This window comes from Euleptes europaea, chromosome 14 (genome assembly GCF_029931775.1).
Source record: "Euleptes europaea isolate rEulEur1 chromosome 14, rEulEur1.hap1, whole genome shotgun sequence".
Classification (NCBI taxonomy): domain Eukaryota; kingdom Metazoa; phylum Chordata; class Lepidosauria; order Squamata; family Sphaerodactylidae; genus Euleptes; species Euleptes europaea.
Genome location: NC_079325.1, coordinates 4,863,738 through 4,885,699, shown reverse-complemented (window position 1 = coordinate 4,885,699; position 21,962 = coordinate 4,863,738). Strand labels below are relative to the sequence as shown.

Below are 21,962 nucleotides of genomic sequence, written 5' to 3'. Positions count from 1 at the left end.
TAAATTTGTGAGCGGCCCTTTTTTTTTTTTTAAATTAATTTCTCAAAATCTGGGAAGGAAGAAGCAAAAAACGTGGGAAATGGCACTTCTCAAATCTCCTAAATGCACTTTTTTTAAAAAAAAAGTGCATTTAGGAGATTTGAGAAGTGCCATTTCCCACGTTTTTCGCTTCTTCCTTCCCAGATTTCGAGAAATTAAAATGACAAGGTAGGATACCTATTGTCTCTAGATAAAGGACTGTAGGGGAGCCATGTTGGTTGTGAGAAAAACATCCCAAAATGACAGTCATGTCAAATCTTGTTATTTAGGACTGACCCAAACAGCTGAAAATGCTCCACCCTGAGAAACCCAAAATCTTGCTAGTTTGTGCTGTGTTGGGTGGTCCTAACTACCAGGCTTTGAGCAGGCCATTTTCTGTGGGATCTTGTCCCTAATTTGAGTGTGTGTGAATGCAAACAGTGAAGGAGGGGCTGTGGCTCAGTGGTAGAGCATCTGACTGGCATGCAGAAGGTCCCAGGTTCAATCCCCGGCATCTCCAGTTAAAGGGACTAGGCAAGTAGGTGATGTGAAAGACTTCTGGAGAGCCGCTGCCGGTCTGAGTAGACAATACTGACCTTGACGGACCAAGGGTCTGATTCAACATAAGGCAGCTTCATGTGACCATGTGTAACACATTACTTATTGCTCACTAGTGACTCCCCGCTCAGCCACGTAAGCCGTAGGATGACCCTGAAGCCTATCACTCTCAGCCTAGCCTACCTCACAGGGTTGGTTTGATGATAAACTGGAGGATGGGAGAACTGTGTATGCCACCTTGTGCTCTTTGGAGGAAGGATGGGATTTTAAAAATGTAATAGTGGGATGGATTTTGAACGTGCAAGTAGGATTTTATTGGTCTTTTACAGTTTTTCAAGCGTATTTGCCACCAGCGAGAGCGACGAGGATGATCAGGGGCCTGGAGATCGAGCCCTGGGAGGAAAGGCTGAGGGACTTGGGGATATTTAGTCTAGAAAAGAGAAGGTTGAGGGGGGGACATGATTGCTGTCTAAGTATTTGAAGGGCTGTCACCTAGAGGAGGGCAGGGAGCTGTTCCTGTTGGCAGCAGAGGAGAGGACTCGCAATAATGGGTTTAAATTGTGGTGGAAAGGTACTGGCTGGTTATTAAGATTTTTTTTTTAACAGTAAGAGTTGTTCGACAGTGGAATCAGCTACCTAGGGAGGTGGTGAGCTCCCTTTCACTGGCAGTCTTGAAGCAGAGGCTGGACAAGCACTTGTCAGGGATGCTCTAGGCTGATCCTGCATTGAGCAGGGGGTTGGACTAGATGGCCTCTATGGCCCCTTCCGACTATGACTTTAAAGGCCCTGGTTTTTTCACCACTTTGAGCGAGTCTGGTAAATGAGAATATTCTTCCTAGGCTAATAAAGGAGAGGGGGAGAGGGATGAAACATTTGCTCTGGCTAGACAGCAGGATGGGCGTTTCTTTGCCTGGTCACCTCTGACCCTCATCTTTGTTTCAGCAAGAGCGGAAGGCCTCGAACTCCATGTGCCGAAGATAGTAGAAGCAGAAGTTGGGAAGGAAGCGTCCATCGCCTGCAACTTTGTCCTCCCCAAAAACACCACTTATGCCTACATCAAGTGGTTTTACGTGAGTCAAAAAACATCAGAGGGATTCGGGGTGCCGGGAGGACATGTCTTTGTATGTTCGTTGGGTTTGGAGGCTTATTTTACAGGATGAGGTCGATGGATATGCAAGCTTTTGAGTCATGCAGAACACTTTGTTGGCAAATGTATTGGTCTCTTCTCCTGCTTTGCATTCTGCAATGTTGCTCGCTGTTCCTGGACTGGGTTCTTCTTTCCTGACTGGATTTGGGTTCCCAGGGCAGCTTTCAACAAAACAAATAAGAATATAGAATATGCATAAACAAAAGAAGAGTTCTGTGACACTTTGGAGACTAACACATTTATTGTTGCACAGATTCTACTGACATGGACTCAAATCTATGGCTTTGATAAATCTATGGCTTTGTCTTTAAGGTGCTACAGAACTTTTCTTCAGGTTTTTCTGAAATAGATTAACATGGCTACCCCACTAATTAATCCTGATGAAGAACTCTGTGTTGTGAAGTAGTTAGAGTGGCTGACTAGGATCTGGGAGACCCAGGTTCAAATCACCGCTCTGCCATGGAAGACTGCTGGGTGACCCTGGAACAGTCAGAGCCTAACCTACCTCGCAGGGCTGTTATGAAGATCAAATGGGAGGAGAAAGATGGGGAGAACGACGAGGTGCAAATGAAGTTAAATAAAGAAATAAAATTAAACACTTGCAGACTTACTGGGTGTCCGTTGAGGAGAAAGGCAGGGTTAAATCAATAATCAGCAAAAATCTAAGAGAACTTTTAAATCCCATTTTAGAGTAGCTGTAGCATCATCTTCTGTACTCATCTGTTACCCTCTGTTACTAGCGTGGTGTAGTGGTTAAGAGCGGTGGACTCTGGAGAACCAGGTTTGATTCCCCACTCCTCCACGTGAGCAGCAGACGCTAATCTGGTGAACTGGATTTGTTTCCCCACTCCTACACACGAAGCCAGCTGGGTGACCTTGGGCTAGTCACAGCTCTCTCAGCCTCACCTACCTCACAGGGTGTCTGTTGTGGGGAGGGGAGGGGAAGGTGATTGTAAGCCGGTTTGATTCTTCCTGAAGTGGCAGAGAAAGTCGGCATATAAAAACCAACTCTTCTTCAAAATCTTGTTGATTCTCTGAGGTGTTTGTGGACTCAAATCTAGCTTTTCTGCTGATGAACTCAGCTACTCTCTGAAACTATCTTGGGATAGTAAGGTGTTTGAGACAGTGAACCCAGCAGAGCGGGGCTGGACACCATACTGTGCAAACCTAAACAAAGTTACACCTTTCTAAGCTCATTGATTTCAGCATGCTTAGAAAGGTTTATTGGTTCTTGTAGGTTATCCGGGCTGTGTAACCGTGGTCTTGGAAAATTCCAAGACCACGGTTACACAGCCCGGATAACCTACAAGAACCAATGAACTCTGACCGTGAAAGCCTTCGACAATATTTTAGAAAGGTTTAACTTCGCTGAAATCAGTGAGCTTAGAAGGGTATAGCTGTTGAGGATTCCACCGAGAAAGGGTTTTCTTCCTGGTGCTGGAAGGTCCCGCACCGCCACCTTGTGGTAACATGCTCACCGGCTGGTCACTCCCGAAAAATAAAGTGGTTGCACAGAGAAAAAGTCTTTTCATGGCCTGGCCCTTGCTTTAAAGAAAATCCAGTACTCCAAATCCGGGGTTCTTTAGATGCAGGTAGACTCTGAATTATAAGGGCTCCATGCTGATCCGACGCCCGAATGCTGGCCCTTTCAAAATAAATTCTCACCAATGTTTTGATGCATTTGTTTATTACTGGTGATGATGACCGGACTCATCCAAAAGCGCAAGCGTGGAGCAGAGCCAAAAGTTACAAATAATTTTTAAAAATAGGCATAAACCAACAATAGAACAAACGTATAAGTTGTTTTGTTTTTCAAAGACGTAGAGCGCCAACCAATTTAAAGCCCGTCGAAACATTTGGGGAAATGGAGCCAAACGAAGTCGCAGAACGGATGCCTTTCAAACTGGGTGGTGGTGTTTTTTGGAAACAAGCGACAAAAAGAAAGTTTTAAAACTCTCTCTAATGTGTCTAGGGTTTCCAACTCTGGATTGGGAAATTCCTGGAGATTTTTGGGGATGGAATATGGGGAAGTAGGGTTGCCAACCGCCAGGTACTAGCTGGAGATCTCCTGCTATTACAACTGATCTCCAGCCAATAGAGATCAGTTCACCTGAAGAAAATGGCTGCTTTGGCCATTGGACTCTATGGCATTGAAGTCCCTCCCCTCCCCAAACCCTGCCTTCCTTATGCTCCGCCCCGCTGATGGTGAAGAGGGACCTGGCAACCCTATGGGGAAGGCAGGGTTTGGGGAAGGAAGGACCTCAGTGGAGTATAATGCCATAGACTTGATCCTCCCAAGCAGCCATTTTGTCCGGAGGAATTCATCTCTGTCATCTGGAGATCAGTTGTAATTCCAGGAGATCTGCAGGCTTCACCTGGAGGTTGGCAACCCTAATAATAAACAAGGCCTTTTTTGTGTATGTGTGGTGGTAGTGGTTAAGAGTGGAGCCAGCATGGTGTAATGTCAAGAGTGGCGGACTCTAGTCTGGAGAACCGGGTTTGTTTCCCCACTTCTCCACATGAAGCCTGCTGGGTGACCTTGGGTTGATCACAGGTCTCTCTGAACTCTGTCAGTCCCTCCTACCTCACAAGGTATCTGTTGTGCGGAGAGGAAGGGAAAGCGATTGTAAGCTGCTATGAGACTCCTTAAAGGTAGAGAAAATTGGGTATAAAAACCAACTCTTCTTTTTCTTCTACTCACCAGTACCCAGTATCAACACATTTCAGGGGTCTCTCTCATGTCCTGATGGGGGACGGTGGAAATTGGCACTGCCTTATATATCAGTGCAGGTACCTTTTTTAATACAGAAAAAGCACTGACAATAACTATTTCCTTTTTGTTGCTGTTTCTCCTGCCTCTTTAGATGGAGAAAAATGAACGGAAAGAGATCTTGTCCAAGAGCCGAGCTGGGGTTGATCACAAGGAGTCAGACATGAAAGAACGATTCGGCATCAGTGACCATTTTGCTCTGACCATCAGCAAGGTGGCCCCGAGGGATGCCAAGACGTACCTGTGCCAGGTTGGAGCGGGCAGTGCTGGCTTTGCAGAGAAGCAGGCGGAGCTGCGTGTCTCAAGTAAGTCGTGTTCAGGCCTCAGGCCTTCAGCAGGTGTTAAGACGCTGCCTCTCCTGGGCTTTGGCTGGGCAGTTTCACTGGCCTGAGGTGGAACGAATAAGCATCATTGTTTATAGGCACCTCTAGGATATGTCCTTCACACACACACACCAGTAGATCGGCCACTCTTCATGGGGGAATCACATCCTGAAGTTGCTGAACAACCACGTTTCCCTCTCCAGAGCCAGCGTGGTGTAGTGGTTAAGAGCGGTGGACTCTGATGTAGAGAACTGGGTTAAATTCCCCACTTCTCCACATGAGCGGCGGGGGCTAATCTGGTGAACCGTGTTGGTTTCCCCGCTCCTACACATAAAGCCAGCTGGGTCACCTTGGTTCTCTTAGAGCTCTCTCAGCCCTACCTACCTCACAGGGTGTCTGTTATGGGAAGGGAAGGGAAGCCGGTTTGATTCTTCCTTAAGTGGTAGAGAAAGTCGGCATATAAAAACCAACTCCTCTTCTTCTACACCCCTTAACCTATCATGTTTAAAAGCTCACACTTTGTTTCAGCGCTGTTTGAGATTTCTGTTTGTTTTCAGTTTGCTGCAATCCACACCCTCTCATGCTGTTTGTTGGATGGCTCGTCCTGCTGATTGTGTTTGACATACGCTATGTAGTCCGCCTTCAGTGTCAGTGAGAAAGGCGGACTATAAAAACCAAATAAATAACTTTTTTAGCAGTGCGGCAGTTGCCATAAGGGGAACCTCCTGCAGCATCATCCAGGTTGTGCTTTACCACCCTCTGCCTGTCTGCTGACCCTGGCTCTTCCTTTCCTTTCCTAGAGGCTCCAGATACGTCAGTGACCGTTGTGAGTGAGGGGATCGGGGCCTCGAAGGATGAGCTTTCTAAGGTGAGAACCATGCTGGGTTCGGCACATCTACTGTCGCGCCTCAGGTGGTTGGATCTAGCAGCTTTCCTCACCCCGTGGTGCTGTGCCAAGGTGCACCCTGGAAAAAGTAACCCTCAGTGAACTAAAATGTAGGCCTTGGTTAGTGGGCTGCCCACCTGCTTCACTACTTACAGCAGGAGCAGCTTTATAGCATAGTAAGCGCTGCAGCCAGAAGCGAAGCGGGGTCGGCTGTGGTTACTGCTTGGATGGGAGACCAGCAAGGAAGACCTGGGTTGCTATGCAGAGGAAGGCAATGGCAGACCACCTCTGAACGTCTTTCCTTGAAAACCCTACGGTACTGGGGTCACTGTGTTTTCCTGTGATATGGATGGCCCAGGCTAGTCAGATCTCAGAAGCTAGAGTCGGCCCTGGTTAATACTTGAATGGGAGACCACCAAGGAAGTTCAGAGTTGCTGTGCTGAGGCAGGCAATGGCAAACCACCTCTGCTCATCTCTTGCCTTGGAAACACCATGAGTCAGTTGCAATTTGACAGCACTTTATTATTATTAAGCGCAGTTTAGAGAAGAGGAACACATGAACACATGAAGCTGCCTTATACTGAATCAGTCCCTTGGTCCATCAAAGTCAGTACTGTCTACTCAGACCTGGTCTCCAGGGTCTCAGGCACAGGTCTTTCACATCACCTACTGCCTGGTCCTTTTTAACTGGAGATGCTGGTGGTTGAACCTGGGACCTTCTGTATGCAAAGCAGAGACTCTTCCACTGAGCCACAGCCCCTCCCAGCAAAGATTTCTGGTACAACAGAATAGAAGAGTGAGGATGGGTGGATTACAGGTATAAGAAAGACTGTTCAATCAATCACCTACTTGCCTGGTTCCTTTAACTGGAGATGGCGGGGATTGAACTGGGCCAAACAAATGCTCTACAAACTGAACCGCAGCTGCTCCCTGTGCCAGAGGATTCTGAGCTTGGAATTTGGCTCAAAAGAAAACAAGCGAGTGGGATGGTGTGATGGGGCTTTCCCAATCAATAGGGTTCCCATTTGTCTGCTTCTGGTTGAAGGCAAAGGTCTGGGCAAAAAAATGCCCCCAAAACTAGTAGCAGATTGGCAAGTTCAAATATACAAGAATGTTTGTTTTCAAACTGAGCAAGAAAGGTAAAGATCAGACCTGGGATTTGAACCCCAGCCAAAATGTCAGCTGCTGGGCTACACCCTTTTAAAATGATGCCATGTCTGAGTTTGTTTGTCTGTCTTAGATTGCGACGTGTACCAGCCAGAATGGTTACCCGACCCCATCCATCACGTGGTACAAGGACCAGCGGCCTCTGTCCCCCAATGGATCAGGTACGTCTATGAATAACAAAGCCAAAACAGCCCCTTTGGGCAGTTGTAAGAAACTTGTAGCTGTCCTCCGGAACGCTTCTCAGTTTGATCCTCTTGCAGGAAGCTTTCATGAGGCTCCCCCAAACCCCCCCTCCCCTCTCTGGAGTTCGTAATTCAGAGTAAACCTCATCCCGCCTCGTCCTTCTCCCCCACAGAAACGGACATCCGCAATGCGGTCATCAGGGAGTCCAGCGGGCTCTTCACAGTCAGCAGTATCCTCTTTGAACGAGTCACCAAAGAGGACCGCCACGCCTTCTACCACTGCCAGGTCGACTACAGTTTGATGGGGGTCAACAAGACGTCCCAGATGGACAGCTTCCAAATCAAAGTGCTTTGTAAGGCGGGGCTGGAGGTGGGGGAGAAAGGGGTGGGCCTATCGGTTTGGGAGGGGGCCTCTGGGAAAGGCAATGGGTGCCGAATGAGGGATTGGTCCCTCCCAATGCAGGAGGAGGTGACCACCTATAATCTATACTAATTTATTAATATGGTCACTGACCAGCAAAAACACCTGTCCACACAGTGCTTCCAAAGACAACTGTTTTGTACAAGCCGCCTGGCCCACAATTCCCCCCCTCCCACACACACACCAAAAGCTAGGTCCTTTTGGGTGCAGCAGGCTACTTTGGGGAAGAACAGAACATAAGAAAAGCCCTGCTGGATCAGACCAAGGTCCATCAAGTCCAGCAGTCTGTTCACAGTTGCCAACCAGGTGCCTCTGGGAAGCCCCCAAACAAGAGGACTGCAGCAGCACCACCCGGCCTGTGTTCCACAGCACCTAATATAACAGGTTATGCTCCTCTGATCCTGGAGAGAATAGGGATGTATCATGACTAGGATTCCTTTTGACTAATAGCCATGGATACCCCTCTCCTCCATGAACATGTCCCCTCGCCTCTTAAAGACTTCCAAGTTGGCAGCCAATTTAACTATTGGAGGGAAGGCAGCATCGTATAACCTGATCTTGGAAGCTAAGCAGGTTTGGTACTCAGATGGGAGACACCAAAGGAACGCTGTGCGGAGGAAGGCCTTGGCAAAAAAACAACAACCCTTGCTTGGAAAGCTCTTTGGTGGGGTCACTGTAAAGCCAGTTACAACTTGACAGCACTTACATACATATAGGCCATTTTTGTGACTCAAAAAAATGACTATATTTTGCTTACGACCCCCAACACGAACACGCAGAGCGGTGTATGTTGTATCTGAGCAGTGCTGAGTAAATACTAGATCTCAGTGCCTGAGGAAAGAAGCGGGACAATCACCTCAAACTACGACGAGGGCAAGCTCCCCTGAATAATTTGGGGGGGGGCCGCCAAATGCAAGAACGAACTTTACCTAATTGCGTCACCCCTGCTGGAGGGGAGGGGAGGAAAAGCTTTGGCCATCTCAGCAAAGTCCCTTCTCTCTCCGCCCACCTGCAGATCCCTCTGAGAACATCAGTTTCGTCATCGACGGCCCCAGCAAGGAAGTGAAGGAAGGCGACCGGGTGATGCTGCGCTGCAAAGCAGATGGGTATCCTGAGCCTGATTACACCATTTTCAGAGTGGAGGTGAGTGAGTGCGTCTAGGCCCCGAGAGAAATGCCGTTCCGGCATCCAGTTCATAGAATCATAGAGTTGGAAGGGGCATCCCCGACATGTGCTTGTCCAGCCTCTGCTTAAAGACTGCCAGTGAGGGGGAGCTCACCACATCCCTAGGCAGCCGATTCCACTGTCGAACAACTCTTACTGTAACAAAAAATGTTCCCTAACATCCAGCCCGCAGTCCTAACCTTTCTGCCCGTAATTTAAACCCATTATTGTGAGTCCTGTTCTCTGCTGCCAACAGGAACAGCTCTTTGCCCTCCTCTAAGTGACATCCCTTCAGATACTCAATAGCTGTTCAGTCCGGGACAATCCTTATCCTGATCAGAGAACACATAAATCCACCTTCTACTTGGTCAGACCCTTAGCCTATCAAGGTTAATGTTGTCTCCTCTGACATACGGCAGTTCTCCAGGATCTCAGGCCGAGGTCTTGCTTTGTTGTTTTTTTGGAGCTGGAATTGCTGAGAATTGAACCCCTGGGACCTTCCGCACACAAAGCCGGTGCTGTCCCACAGCTGCTTATCTCGAATGATCTTGTCAAGCTTCTCCTGCCTCCTTTCTCGTGCCCCAGGACCAGGAGCTGGATGCCCCCTCGGGGGAGCTGACCCTTGAACACGTCACGAAAGAGGACAGCGGCGCCTACTACTGTCAAGTGTTTGACTTCGATACCATGAAGGCGCTGGAAGCCAACGTTAGCCTGTCTGTCAACTGTAAGTGGGGCTTGGGTGATTGAGGAGGGGTGGCTGTTCAGACGGTTCCGCTTGAAATTGCTGACTCCCTGAAAACCCCCTTGTCTCGTCCCGTGGGTTGCATTAACTTACACTGCATGATCCACCTAGACCAGGGGTGTCGAACTCATTTGTTATGAGTGCCAAATATGACGTAAATGTCACTTGGTCAGGCCGGGCCATGCGTACCATAAAATTTACCCAGAAGGTCGGACCACAACCAGCGGGTTGAAATTAAATAAAAATAGTTTCCGTCTAGACATTAGGAAGAATCTTCTAACTGTTAGAGCGGTTCCTCAGTGGAACAGGCTTCCTCGGGAGGTGGTGAGCGCTCCTTCCCTGGAGGTTTTTAAGAGGTTAGATGGCCATCTGTCAGCAGTGCTGATTCTATGACCGTAAGCAGATGATGAGAGGGAGGGCATCTTGGCCATCTTCTGGGCATGGAGTAGGGGACACTGGGGGTGTGGGGGGGAGTGAATTTCCTGCATTGTGCAGGGGGTTGGACTAGATGATGCTGGTGGCCTCTTCCAATTCCATGATTTAATGCCAGGGACTGGAGATACAAACATTATAGAAGTCACAGGCAAAACCAATTAATGATACTGTTTTTAACTTAAAATACAAACATAACACTCTTACCGTATTTACTTCTGTTTATCACTTTGATACCGTAGGACTGGAGGCATCGCTGCCTCAACTGGCAAGCATGCTGCGGGGTTTCCAGCCCATATTGGGAGGGGGGGGCTGCCTCAGCTGGCTCACGGGTCTGAGAAGAGCCCTCAAGGGGCCAGATATGGCCCTGGGGGCTTATATTTGACACCCATGGCCTAGATTCTCCGTGAGAAAGGCGGACTATGAATAATGTAAATAACTCAATTAATGGAGGCACAGTGGAAGCGAGTGGGCTGCTGCAGGCAGAACTGCCGGCCACCCCACCCCACACGTTGGGAAACTCCTAAGGAGATCTTGAATAGGATGATATGTCAAACTTTCAGACCCTGTCAGTTATCTCTAAGAAAAATGGTTTCAGCCAGCCCTGTAGATACCCAACTTCTGATAGGAGACACATACTTGGGAGCCAGCATGGTGTAGTGGTTAAGAGCGGTGGTTTGGAGCAGTGGAGTCTGATCTGGAGAACTGGATTTGATTCCTCACTCCTCCACATGAGCAGGGGAGGCTAATCTGGTGAACTGGGTTGGTTTCGCCACTCCTCCACGCGAAGCCGGCTGGGTGACCTCAGAAAATCTCTGCACATGCACTGGCGTGCCTGCAGCCTGAGCCCTGCTGTGAAAGGCAGTCTCAATAAAGACAAGACAAAGGGGGCGAGTGGTCTCATTTGCTGCAACCCTCTTGCTTCTGCCAGATTCTACTCAGGAGCAGCTGCTGGGTGGTGCAGAAGATTGATCGTTGTTGTTTTTAAATTATTTGCTGCCTTGTTGTATATTTGTTAATGTCAGAGAAAAATTCGTGACCAAAAAAAGAATACCTGATTTCTCCCCACTAGATATTGACATGCTCACGATCACCCCAGAACACCACGAGGCCTTGAAGGAAGGAGAAAGTTTGAACCTTACCTGTGATGCAGAAGGCTCCAAGCCTTTGGAATTCAAGTGGAAAAGGGTAATTTTTACCATAGAGTTCTTGCCCAAATACCAGAGCGCCCTTGCATTGCTGGTGATGTGGTGGCGTCACTTCCAGTCCGCGCTGGAAGTGACATCACTGCATTGCTGGCCACATAGGCGGAGGCCTAGTTTTTCTGCCTGTCAGTCCCCCACTGGCTAGCTGATCAGCACTGGGGGGAGGACCCCCAAGAGTGGGAGGACCTGCACCCTCCTGTGGGCCTGGAAGCCCTAGGTTGACCACCATCCCCTCCCCCCACACCCTCTGCTCTTTGCTGGTGTATCAGCCAGTCACGTTCACAGATGGCCGAGATGGCCCACGCCCAGTCCTGAGGGCACAGCAGCCCTGTGCCTCTTGGTTGGGGCTGGCCTCCTCCCCAACAGGCTTCCCAGTCATGCCAGGCCTGCTTCCAAGTCTTCAGGCCCCATTTGTGAAGTGAAGAGACTGGCCCGAAGGTGGTGGAGGACTCGAGTCAGCTCGGAAGTTCCCGGAGCACCTTTGCTTGAGCAACCACAGCTTGGCCTGCCTGCCTTCTTGTTGACCCTCCAGAGGAACTGGCCGGCCACTGTGTGAGACGGGATGCTGGAGTAGATGGACCACCGGTCTGGTCCAGTAGGGCTCATATTTACGCCATGGGGACTGAAGGAAACCTCCACATTCAGAGGCAGCAAATCTCTGATTCCCAGTGCCAGAAGACAACATCAGGGGAAGGCCTTGGCCTCTATGCTCTGTTGTTGGCCTCCAGAGGAACTGGTTGGCCAGTGTGTGAGACAGGATGCTGGACTAGACAGATCACCAGTCTGGTCCAGCAGGGCTTTCCTTATGTTCTTATCAGGGGAAGGCCTTGGCCTTGATGCCCTGTTGGTGGTCCTCCAGAGGAACTGGTTGGCCCCCATGTGAGACAGGAAGCAGGACTAGATGGACCACTGGTCTGGTCCAGCAGGGCTCTTCTGATGTTGTCCAAAGTGGACAGGGATAGAATGAGAAGAGGCATATAAAATGGGTACAAGACATGTGGGCTGGTGTGATGTAGTGGTTACAACGTCAGCCTGGGACCAGGGACAACTGGGTTCGAATCCCCTGCTCAACCATGGAAGCCCGCCAGTTGACATTGGGCCCGTCCCAATCTCTCAACATAATCTACCTCGCAAGGTTGTTGTTGTAAGGATTAAATGGAGGGGAATGATGTGAAAAGCCACTTTGATCCCTGATCAGGGGGAAACCAGGATATAAATTTAAAGAAAAAGAAAAATGTGATCAAGGCTGGCAGTTTGGCAACACCTCAAGATATTTTTATCTTGAGAGCCAGCGTGGTGTAGTGGTTAAAAGTGGTGGCTTGGAGTGGTGGACTCTGATCTGGAGAACCAGGTTTGATTCCCCACCCCTCCACGAGTGGCAGACGCTAATCTGGTGAACCGGGTTGGTTTCCCTCACTCCTACACATGAAGCCAGCTGGGTGACCTTGGGCTAGTCACAGCTCTCTCAGCCCCACCTGCCTCACAGGCTGTCTGTTGTGGGGAGGGGAAGGTGATTGTAAGCCAGTTTGATTCTTCCTTAAGTGGTAGAGAAAGTCGGTATATAAAAACCAACTCATCTTCTTTTTGCTTTGGAGTATTTCTTTTACGTTGTATACAAACCAATGAAGGGGCAGCTTCTCCACAATAAGGTAGCTTTTGAAGGGCATTTGAATGTCAAGTTCTCACTCTGGGCTTAGACAAAGGCTCCTGCAGTGGCTTTTCTTCTCTACTTGAGAAATCCTGTCTGCTTTTTCTCCTTCCCTAACCCTCCTGCATCCTCCTTTGCAGAAGGGGAAACTGGTGTCCAGAGGAAAGCAACTCTCACTGCTCAACGTCACCCACGAGACTTTGGGCAACTATAGTTGTGTGGTCACCATGCCGGAGGTGTCGGGGCTCTCCCATTCCAAACTCATTTTCGTCAACGTTTATTGTAAGTAGGACCCAGCGACGCCTCCCTTCCTGCCTCGGCCCTGCGTGACAGGGATGCACCGATGCTTCAACGTTTCTCCTTGTTGCAGCAAAGCCTAGCCTGGCTGGGGAAATGCACCAGGAATACGTCCAAGTGAACGAGCTGGCGAACTTCTCCTGCATCGCTGTCGCGGTTCCCAAAGCCACAATCTTATGGAGCACGTCCAATGGAACGGTAAGGGGTGGGGGAGAAGACCCCACGCAGGGTGGCTTCAGCCTCCACTGAACCAAACTGGGGGCGTAAAGTGTTTTCTCCAAACACCTTAATAAGTTTCAAAGAGAGAGTCATGTTTGGGTGTAAACTGAAAGTGGACAGATCTCACCTCCCCCAGATCATCACTTTGGTGGCCTAAGCAGTGGACTCTGATCTGGAGAACGGGGTTCGATTCCCCACTCCTCCACATGAGCGGGGGAGGCTAATCTGGTGAACTGGGCTTGTTTCCCCGCTCCTACACATGAAGCCAGCTGGGTGGACCTTGGGCCAGTCACGCTCTCTCAGCCCGACCTAACTCACAGGGTGTCTGTTGTGGAGAAGAGAAGGTGATTGTAAGCCGGTTTGAGTCTCCCTTAAGTGGTAGAGAAAGTCAGCATATAAAAACCAACTCTTCTTCTTCTAAGGCAAAGCCCCTCTTCTCTCAGGATCAGGTAGTAGGTGATGTGAAAGACCTCTGCCTGACACTCTGGAGAGCCGCTGCCAGTCTTACTAGACAATCCTGATGTTGATAGGTCAAGTGTCTGGTTCAGTATAAGGCAGCTTAATGTGTTCTGGGAAGGAGCTGTGGCTCAGTGGTAGAGCATCTGCTTGGCATGCAGAAGGTCCCAGGCTCAATTCCCAGCATCTCCAGTTAAAGGGACTAGCCAAGTAGGTGATGTGAAAGACCCCTGCCTGAGACCCTGGAAAACCACTGTCGGTCTGAGAAGACAATAGTGGCCTTGAGAGCCAGTGTGGTGTGGTTAAGCACAGCGGACTCTAATCTGGAGAATCGGGTTGGTTTCCCCACTCCTACACATAAACCCTGCTGGGTGACCTTGGGCCAGTCACAGCTCACTCCGAACTCTCTCATCCCCACCTGCCTCACAAGGTGTCTGTTGTGAGGAGGGGAAGGGAAGGTGATTGTAAGCCGGTTTGATCCTCCTTAAAAGGTAGAGAAAATTGGCATATAAGAACCAACTCTTCTTCTCTAGATGGACCAAGGGTCTGATTCAGTATGAGGCAGCTTCATGTGTTCCCTCCAGGAAGTGAGCATAAGATTGTGGTGCCTTTTATGGAGGCTAAATGTACCTCTCAAGGAAATACCAACAGATTATCTCAACTGATGTGTGGTGATATACCAGGAGAGATGGCTCTGCAAATATTTGAATCCCAGGACAGGATTTCTTTTTCTTTTTAAAATTTGTTTATAACATCTCACCTGATGAAGAGTTCTGGAGAGATGGAAAACTTGCCCCATGTTTGGCGCATTTTGGCTGGGCCTCCTAAAAAGGTCGTTAAAACTAGCACCTTGATTTACGTCCAGAAACACATGAGACGCCCGTGCTAAATTGGGTTAAAAGTGGGGCTGCAGGAGTGTAAACCCCCCTTCTGCCCAGCAGGAGGCAGACTGCTACATTCTGGACTCAGCTGCTGATTCCAGGTTACCTTCAAGGGCAGCCCCGCAAAGAGTGTGTGACGGTAATCCAAACTTCCAAAAGCAATAAGATGTGATTAAGGACAAGGAGTGTGTTTCAGTCCTGATTCCAGCAGAGCATTCTACCACTTAGTAGAAAACAGTGGTCCTTCAATCTTACACAATTGGGCATTCGGTGGCCATTTCTGCACGGCTGTTTCCTCACGGTCACCCCATCGACTACTTCGGGCCTTTGCATTGATTATGCTTGCATTTTCCGACCAGCGGTCACCTTGCTCTCCCCATGCATTTCCGCACGTTTTGCCCGCATTTTCTGGATGTTGGCTAAACACAAATGCAGAAAACATAGGCAAAACACGCAGAAATGCGTGGGGAGAGGGAGGCAACCTCTGATGGTTGGAAAATGCAAGCAAAATCAAAGGAAAGCTCCAAAGTAGTCGGTGGGGTGACCGCAAGGAAACAGCCAGGCAGAAATAGCTGGTGTCTCCAGAGACTGTTGTTCAGTTTGACGCTTTTTCTAAATAATTTTTCTCTGTAGCGGGCAAGCTTTGCAACGGAGTCTGCCGTGCTTTTCCTCCTGATTTCTGGTTGCTTTGTCAAATTCAAAGGTTGGCTTGATATACTGGACGGATTAGCATCTCTCTTTGACCGGGCTTGCCTGTGTCATCCTTCTTCTCTGTTAAAAAAAGAATCTCCTCCACATTATTTTCTCTGCCTCTTGTAGAGAGGACATTGGCACCGGAATGGCCACGTTAACAGCACACTTCAGATCCGGGTCACTCCAGAACTTCTGAAATCTGGAATCAACTGCACAGCCCAAAATAGCCTTGGCATGGCAGAGTACCACTTCAGCCTGCAGAAGAGTAAGTATCATGCAGCTGTCTGTGTGGCAAGGGTAGGGGCTCGCTTGTGGAAGGGGGTCAGGATTGCTCAGATTGGGAAGGGGGAGACTATAACACAGGGTTCCCCAGTGTGGTGCGGGTGGGTGCCATAGTACCCGCTGACACCTTTTCTGGCACCTGCCAAGTGTTTATAGGATGTGGGCGGGGCCAGGTAGGGCTTTTGCCCAGCAAGGCTTCTGACTGGCTGAGCAGATTTTTTTTTAATGCTGCTTTTGCAGCAGCTGCCACCACAACACAAGGATCTGCACCACGTTGCTGAAGTTAAGCTGTGGCAATCATTTGGGGGCTGGTTCCACCTCTTGCGGCAGCCATTCTGTGGCCCAGTATTAGGGAACAGTTTAAGGTATAACTCACCTACTTCACACCTGATATTTTCTTTTTCCCTTTCTTTTGTAGGACCTGCAACAACGCCTCCGACCAGGATTGGTAAGCACCTTCCTACTTTTTTACTAGATGGCACCGATTCCTGTGTCCGCACCTGAGGAGCAGCGGGGAGTGGTAACAAGTCTGGGTTCATAGGAGCCAGAGGGATAATGCTGGAGACTGAAGTGTTTCTTCCACCATAGGGACCTGTCTGGTCCCAAGGTCCTTCTTTGTGTCCCCCCAACCTCTGATACTATGGGAGCGCTCCTGGAGACGGGGCCTTTTGGGTGGTAGCACCCTGCCTCGATCACACTCCCAGAAGTCCTGCTCCTCAGCATATGGTGTGTTGCCAGTTGATTTTTTAATAGTTGAGGATTCTGTCACTCATGTTGTTGTTTTTTATCACTTTATATGAGTAAATCGTCTTGCGGGATGTTTTTAATGGCAAGATAGTACTAGAACGCAGGGTCATCTGCTGAAGCTGGAGGGCAAGAGATTCAAAACAGATAAAAGAAAATATATCTTCAAACAACGCATAGTTATATTGTTGAACTCCCTGCCCCAGGATGTGGTGATGGCTGCCCACTTAGAAGGCTTTAAGAGGGGAGTAGACATGTTCATGGAGGAGAGAGCTATCCATGGCTACTAGTCACAATGGATACTAGTCATAATGCATACTTATTCTCTTCAGGATCGGATGGGTATGCCTATTATATTAGGTGCTTTGGAACACAGGCAGGATAATGCTGCCACAGTTGTCTTGCTTGTGGGCTTCCTAGAGGCACCTGGTTGGCCACTGTGTGAACAGACTGCTGGACTTGATGGGTCTGATCCAGCAGGGCCTTTCTTATGTTCTTAAGACAGGATAAAACGGTCCTCATCCAACAGTGTGGACTTCCCCCCCAGGTAAAATAGAAGTGGGGAGATACCTCCTGCCTCCCGCTCTTCCTTAGCCAGTATTCTGGATGTCAGGGAAGGAGAAGAATCAGAGCAGTGGATCTCCAAACTCTTAGGCCTGGGGTCTGGAATGCCAGAGTGGCAGACGTCAGTGTCCGAAGCCACGGATTTATGGGGTAGATAAGAGTGTGCTGGCACCGGGTCTTCACTTTTAAAAGCGTACTGAAACAGCACGGTCAACCACTGCTTCAAAAGCGGAGAGAGGTTTGTTTGCAGGGCCACACAGCCAATGTCTCGTGATCATCACACGTGTAGATCAAACCCTAAGTGTTCACACCCAGTGCTTGAGAAATGGGGGTGGGGGGAGAGACAGGGAGTCAGTCTTCCTCTGGTGGGTCGGGAAAGGTCTGTGGCTCAGTGGTAGAGCATCTCCTTGGCACGCAGAAAGTCCTTGGCACGCACCCAGCATCTCCAGGTAAAGGATCGGGCAGCAGGTGTTGTGAAAGATCTCCACCTGAGACCCTGGAGAGCCGCTGCCTGTCTATGTGGATTAGAAACGGGATAGCTTTTTTAACCCTGTACAGGCTAGCATTCCCTCTTTTGTACAACTGTTAAGAAGGTAAAACCGCTGCCTTCCTTCACACTGGATCTCTCTATAGCGATTCAAAGAGCCAGAAAGAGAAAAGCCACTCAGCTGAAGGCAAAATAAGTCAATCTCAAATTGCAGGCTGGAATTAAACAGTATATTTTCCATGCAAAAAGGTTTACTGTTGCTGTAAGCCAACATCCCCTTTGTTAAAACAAACACGCAACCCTTCACCACCTAGCGACACAGGAGTTTCCTACAGGACTCTGCACTAAATATTAGCACTGCCTTCTTTCTACCACTTGCCTTTCCCTCTGGATATTTCCGCACCCTAACTTATCAGATAATGAAACTTCAGGATTCAGGTACAACCAGACAACTACCACCCAGACTCCTGGATGGGTACCTGAGAGTACAGCCAGAAACATCACAGGAAAGGCTGTTGGGTTGTACCAGACAACTGTAACCCAGACTCCTGGATGGGTAACGAAGGGTACAACTGCAGACCTGACAGAGAAAACCGTTGGGTACAACCAGACAGCAACAACCCAGACTTCTGGCTGGGTAACCAATGGTACAGCTACAGATCTGACAGAGAAAACTGTTGGGTACAACCAGACTGCAACAACCCAGACTCCTGGCTGGGTAACCAACGGTACAACTGCAGACCTGACAGAGAGAGCTATTGGGTACAACCAGACAGCAATGACCCAGACTCCTGGATGGGTATTTGAGGGTACAGCTGCAAACATCACAGATGTGGGGTTCAACCAGACAGCTGCAACCCCAAACCATACAGTGGTACTGAACGGTACAGCCGGAAACGTCACCGAGCCAGGTATCCATTTCGCTTCCCCCCCAGCGCAGCCATACGGATGCAGCGCGGTTCCTTGATGGCCTGCCCAGCCACCCCGTCCAACGCATGTTTTTACCACCTTGTAGCCTTTTCTAGGACAACCCCGTGAGTTGCAATTCAAAAGGCAATAGCTTTGGCTGTGTGAAATCTGTGCTTAAAAGGGGAGAGAGAAAAAATAGGTTTTGCATTATGGTAATCCTGATTTTGCAAAAAAAAAACAAAAAAAAAACAACTGTATAAACTGTTGCAAGTATGCATGATTGATCTTGTTTTGCAGTTTTATTCCCTGCTAATTCTGAGGAGGGGTGAGGAATTCCCCCAGGCACTCCGCCCCTCCCCAAAATTCCATTCGGCTTCTGAGATTCTCCGATGTCTGTGTGACTTCACCAGGTATTGGCCAGATACTTTCCAGCCTAGCATCGAAGTTATAAGAGCTGGAAATTTTAAAAAGTGGAGATCCTCAGACAAGCTGAATACTGCACCTAGTGCCACATCACATGGCTTTTCTACAGGGTCATGGAATCCGGCACACACCTGGGCACCGACGCAAAGTAAGCAAAAAGATGATTTCCACTCCTCCTAAAGCAAACAATTTAGCCGTTGTGGGAGAGTGGCAGCTTTGCTACGTGATCCAAGAAGTGCCCCCCCCCCGATGCCAACTTTGGTACTGCTGTGCTGTTTCTCCAGTCCCCCTAAAAGCTCCTTCCTTTCAACCTTTTCCCTTTGGACGAGTTGTTAAGCTTCTTTCGAAACGCCGCCCTCCCGCCCCTCTTCCTCCCGTGCTGCCAAGCTCTTCCGAAGCAGACTGTGAACAGCATGGCGATATCGGCAACAATACCATGAGCATTTTGGGGGCAGCGGTTTGCATCCTCCCCCCCCCCCAAAAAGGGGGGGGTGCCAAAACTCCAAGCCGATACAGTGCAGCACTTCGCAGCTGCTTAAGTGGCGCACCGTTTGCGTTCTGGGCTCAGGCTAAGCTGTGGGAGGAAGCCTAGGGACGGCGGAGAGGGGGCCCTCTGGGTTCGAGAAGCATGACTGTGCGCGTTGTGTGTTTAAACCCGAGCAGATTCCCAGACACAAGAGAGCAGAGGCGTCATCATTGTGGCTGTCTTCGTTGGGATCCTGGTGATTGCCGTGCTCGGGGCGGTCCTTTACTTCCTGCACAAGAAAGGGAAGCTCCCCTGTGGGCGCTCCGGCAAACAAGAGATGTAAGCCCTGCCGTTCCTTTCGGGCCCATTCTTTTGCCCTCCCTCCCATCCGCCGGCCTGAGTCCACGCTTCCCCATCTCATAGCACCAAGCGGCTCGCTTCTTTGTAGCTCAGAGTGGGCATTGATGGGGGAGACCTCAAGCACTTCAGGCCCCCCTCCCCAGACCGTACATCGTGCCCTCTGGGGCTCAACACTTCCGGTTGGGGAAATAGGACCTTTCCTGTGTCCAGCTGGAATAGCCCAAAAGTTGTGTCTGAACACAGAGAGGAAAGCAGCTTCATAAAAGAGCAGAAGGTGGTACCTCAGCTGTGGCTTACACTCACATGGTCCCCTCTGGTGTCCTTGTCGTGTGGCCAAATAAGTGTTTAAAAAGCTACAGGTAGTCCCCTGTGCAAGCACTGGGTCATTACTGACCCATGGGGTTATGCCACATCCCGACATTTACTGGGCAGACTGTGTTTACAAGGTGGTTTGCCATTGCCTTCCCCAGTCATCTACATTTCACCCCCAGCAAGCTGGGTCCTCATTTGACCGGCCTCAGAAGGATGGGAGGCTGAGTCAACCTTGAGCCGGCTACCTGAAACCGACTTCGTCGGGATCGAACGTGGGCCGTGAGCAGGGCTTTTGACTGCAGTACTGCAGCTTACCACTCTGCTCCACGGGGCTCTCTTAAGTGTTTAAACCCCTTCCAAAACCTGCAAAGAGTGAGGGGTGTGTACTTTGGGGGTGGGGGCCACCTACATGCCACTGCCTTCAACCCAGGCAAACTTGTTCAGTCTCAGAACTGGAATAGCAGAAAGATCTCTCAAGATCATGTTTGGGCAAGAAGCCAGTTAGCCTAAAGGGGAACATGGGGGTGGGGTGGGGGCTGCCCATTCAGAAGACCCAAACCAGGATTTTGTCCAGAGCAGAATACAGCAGACAGATGGGCCAGGGCTAGGGGAAGGTGGGGTGGGAGGAGACTGAGGGATCCCATCGTCTTCCTTTCCCTGTTAGGTCCCATCCCCCCCCCCCCCCCGGCCCATATCCCATTGCTGCCCTAGGGGCCTGCTTGGAGCTGTCTCAACACTGTCAACCTCCGTCCTCCCTAGCACAAGGCCCGAAGCGCACAAAGACGAGATTGTAGTTGAAGTTAAGTCAGATAAACTTCCTGAAGAGGCGGGGCTTCTGCAGGGCGCCAACGGCGAGAAGAGATCTGCAGGTGACCAGGTAGGCTGGATCGACCTTTGCCAGCTGCGGCTGCCAAGCGGCCAGCAAAGGGATCCCAGAGAACTGTTCTCCATGGTTTTAATGGGAAGCTTGGGAAACCTTCCTCCACCACGCGTTCCCACACTGCATGACCCCCCCTTCCCCATCTGTGCAGAAAGCAGACGGTGCGTGCAAGAGCAGCACAGAGGCTGTTTGCTGCCACAGAGAGGGTTTTGGAGGGACTGTCTTCTAAGCCCCCTTCCCCCCTGCAATAGCCAGAGGGAAAAGGCCTTTAGCAGATTTATTTGCACCCTTCCCTGAAGATAAGATAATTCTGGGAACTAAGATGTAAAAAGCTGAGCTATTGGCACTAATCTGTGAACCCAGCTATCCAACCCTTGCTTTTCACCTCTGCCTTTGCCGTGGGTTTCTCATAGGGTTCCCCCCTGCGGCCCAAAGGGTTTTCCATCTGAATGCAAGTGCAAAGCAGGCGGGCCAGTAGCAACATGCCCTGAGGGGGGGGGCAACTGCCGTGGCCCAGGACTTCTGGTGGGGACTGCCGCTGCTGACCCCCCGCTCACGCACCTCACCTGCCACCGGTCCTCTCAACTGCCCGGAGTCACTGGCCTGGGTGGCACTCCCAGCTGCACTCGCTAGCCATTGTTGTCGGAGAAAGCATGTGCGGGTGGTGCAGGCAACTGAGCATGGGCTGGGGGAGGGATTGCAAGCAGGAGGATGTGTGGGCAGGTGGGGGGGCATGCAGGTGTGGGTTGGAAAGGAGGGCCCTGGTGTTGGCAGATGGAGGCCTCTGTCTGCCCAATGCCCTGCAAAACCTGGAACTGGCCCTGTTCCGCAGGGTACAACAGCAAATGCTTCATGCCACCACCTGTCTGTGATGCGGGCATAACATGTAGCAGCTTCCTGTGCTCTGCCTGGACATTGTGTGAACATGAAACGCGTTCTCTCTACCCTTCGCATATCTCCCGTCCCTTCTGCTAACGGTGCTGCCCTCTGCTGCCTGCGCTAGTCACTATTTGTGCCTCTGTAGTGCAAAGATTACGCAGACCTGCTAGAGGAAGACGCAAACGCCCAGACGCAAAACGGGCCAGCATGCGCTTTGCTTAGTTGCCACTCCCGGTATCCCCTAACACAACGGCTGCCATCACAATCCCGACAACCTAGTGTGATTCTTACACAAGCAGTTAAGAGGCTGCTAAAGGTGGTACTTTTCTGGGCAAGTAAGTCCCTTTGTAACTGGTTTTTTTTGTGTTCTTTTGCTGCCTTAAAAGGGAGAGAAATACATCGATTTGAGGAACTGAGGAAGAGAGACCGCACTGCGCTTTCCCCCCA

General features: G+C 50.0%; 1 protein-coding gene across 1 annotated transcript in view; it reads left to right on the top strand.

The window, feature by feature from the left end:
- MCAM (melanoma cell adhesion molecule) overlaps positions 1-21,962 on the top strand; it is a 52,336-nt gene extending 30,374 nt beyond the window's left edge. Inside the window, exons 2-16 of the mRNA XM_056860855.1 lie at positions 1,519-1,646; positions 4,588-4,798; positions 5,617-5,684; positions 6,943-7,030; positions 7,225-7,404; positions 8,488-8,615; positions 9,222-9,360; positions 10,883-10,998; positions 12,804-12,945; positions 13,034-13,158; positions 15,336-15,474; positions 15,910-15,939; positions 19,282-19,423; positions 20,516-20,633; positions 21,902-21,962. Coding sequence (XP_056716833.1) covers positions 1,519-1,646; positions 4,588-4,798; positions 5,617-5,684; positions 6,943-7,030; positions 7,225-7,404; positions 8,488-8,615; positions 9,222-9,360; positions 10,883-10,998; positions 12,804-12,945; positions 13,034-13,158; positions 15,336-15,474; positions 15,910-15,939; positions 19,282-19,423; positions 20,516-20,633; positions 21,902-21,931 — 1,784 coding nt within the window. The 3' untranslated portion in view covers positions 21,932-21,962. The remainder of the gene's footprint in view (positions 1-1,518; positions 1,647-4,587; positions 4,799-5,616; positions 5,685-6,942; positions 7,031-7,224; positions 7,405-8,487; positions 8,616-9,221; positions 9,361-10,882; positions 10,999-12,803; positions 12,946-13,033; positions 13,159-15,335; positions 15,475-15,909; positions 15,940-19,281; positions 19,424-20,515; positions 20,634-21,901) is intronic.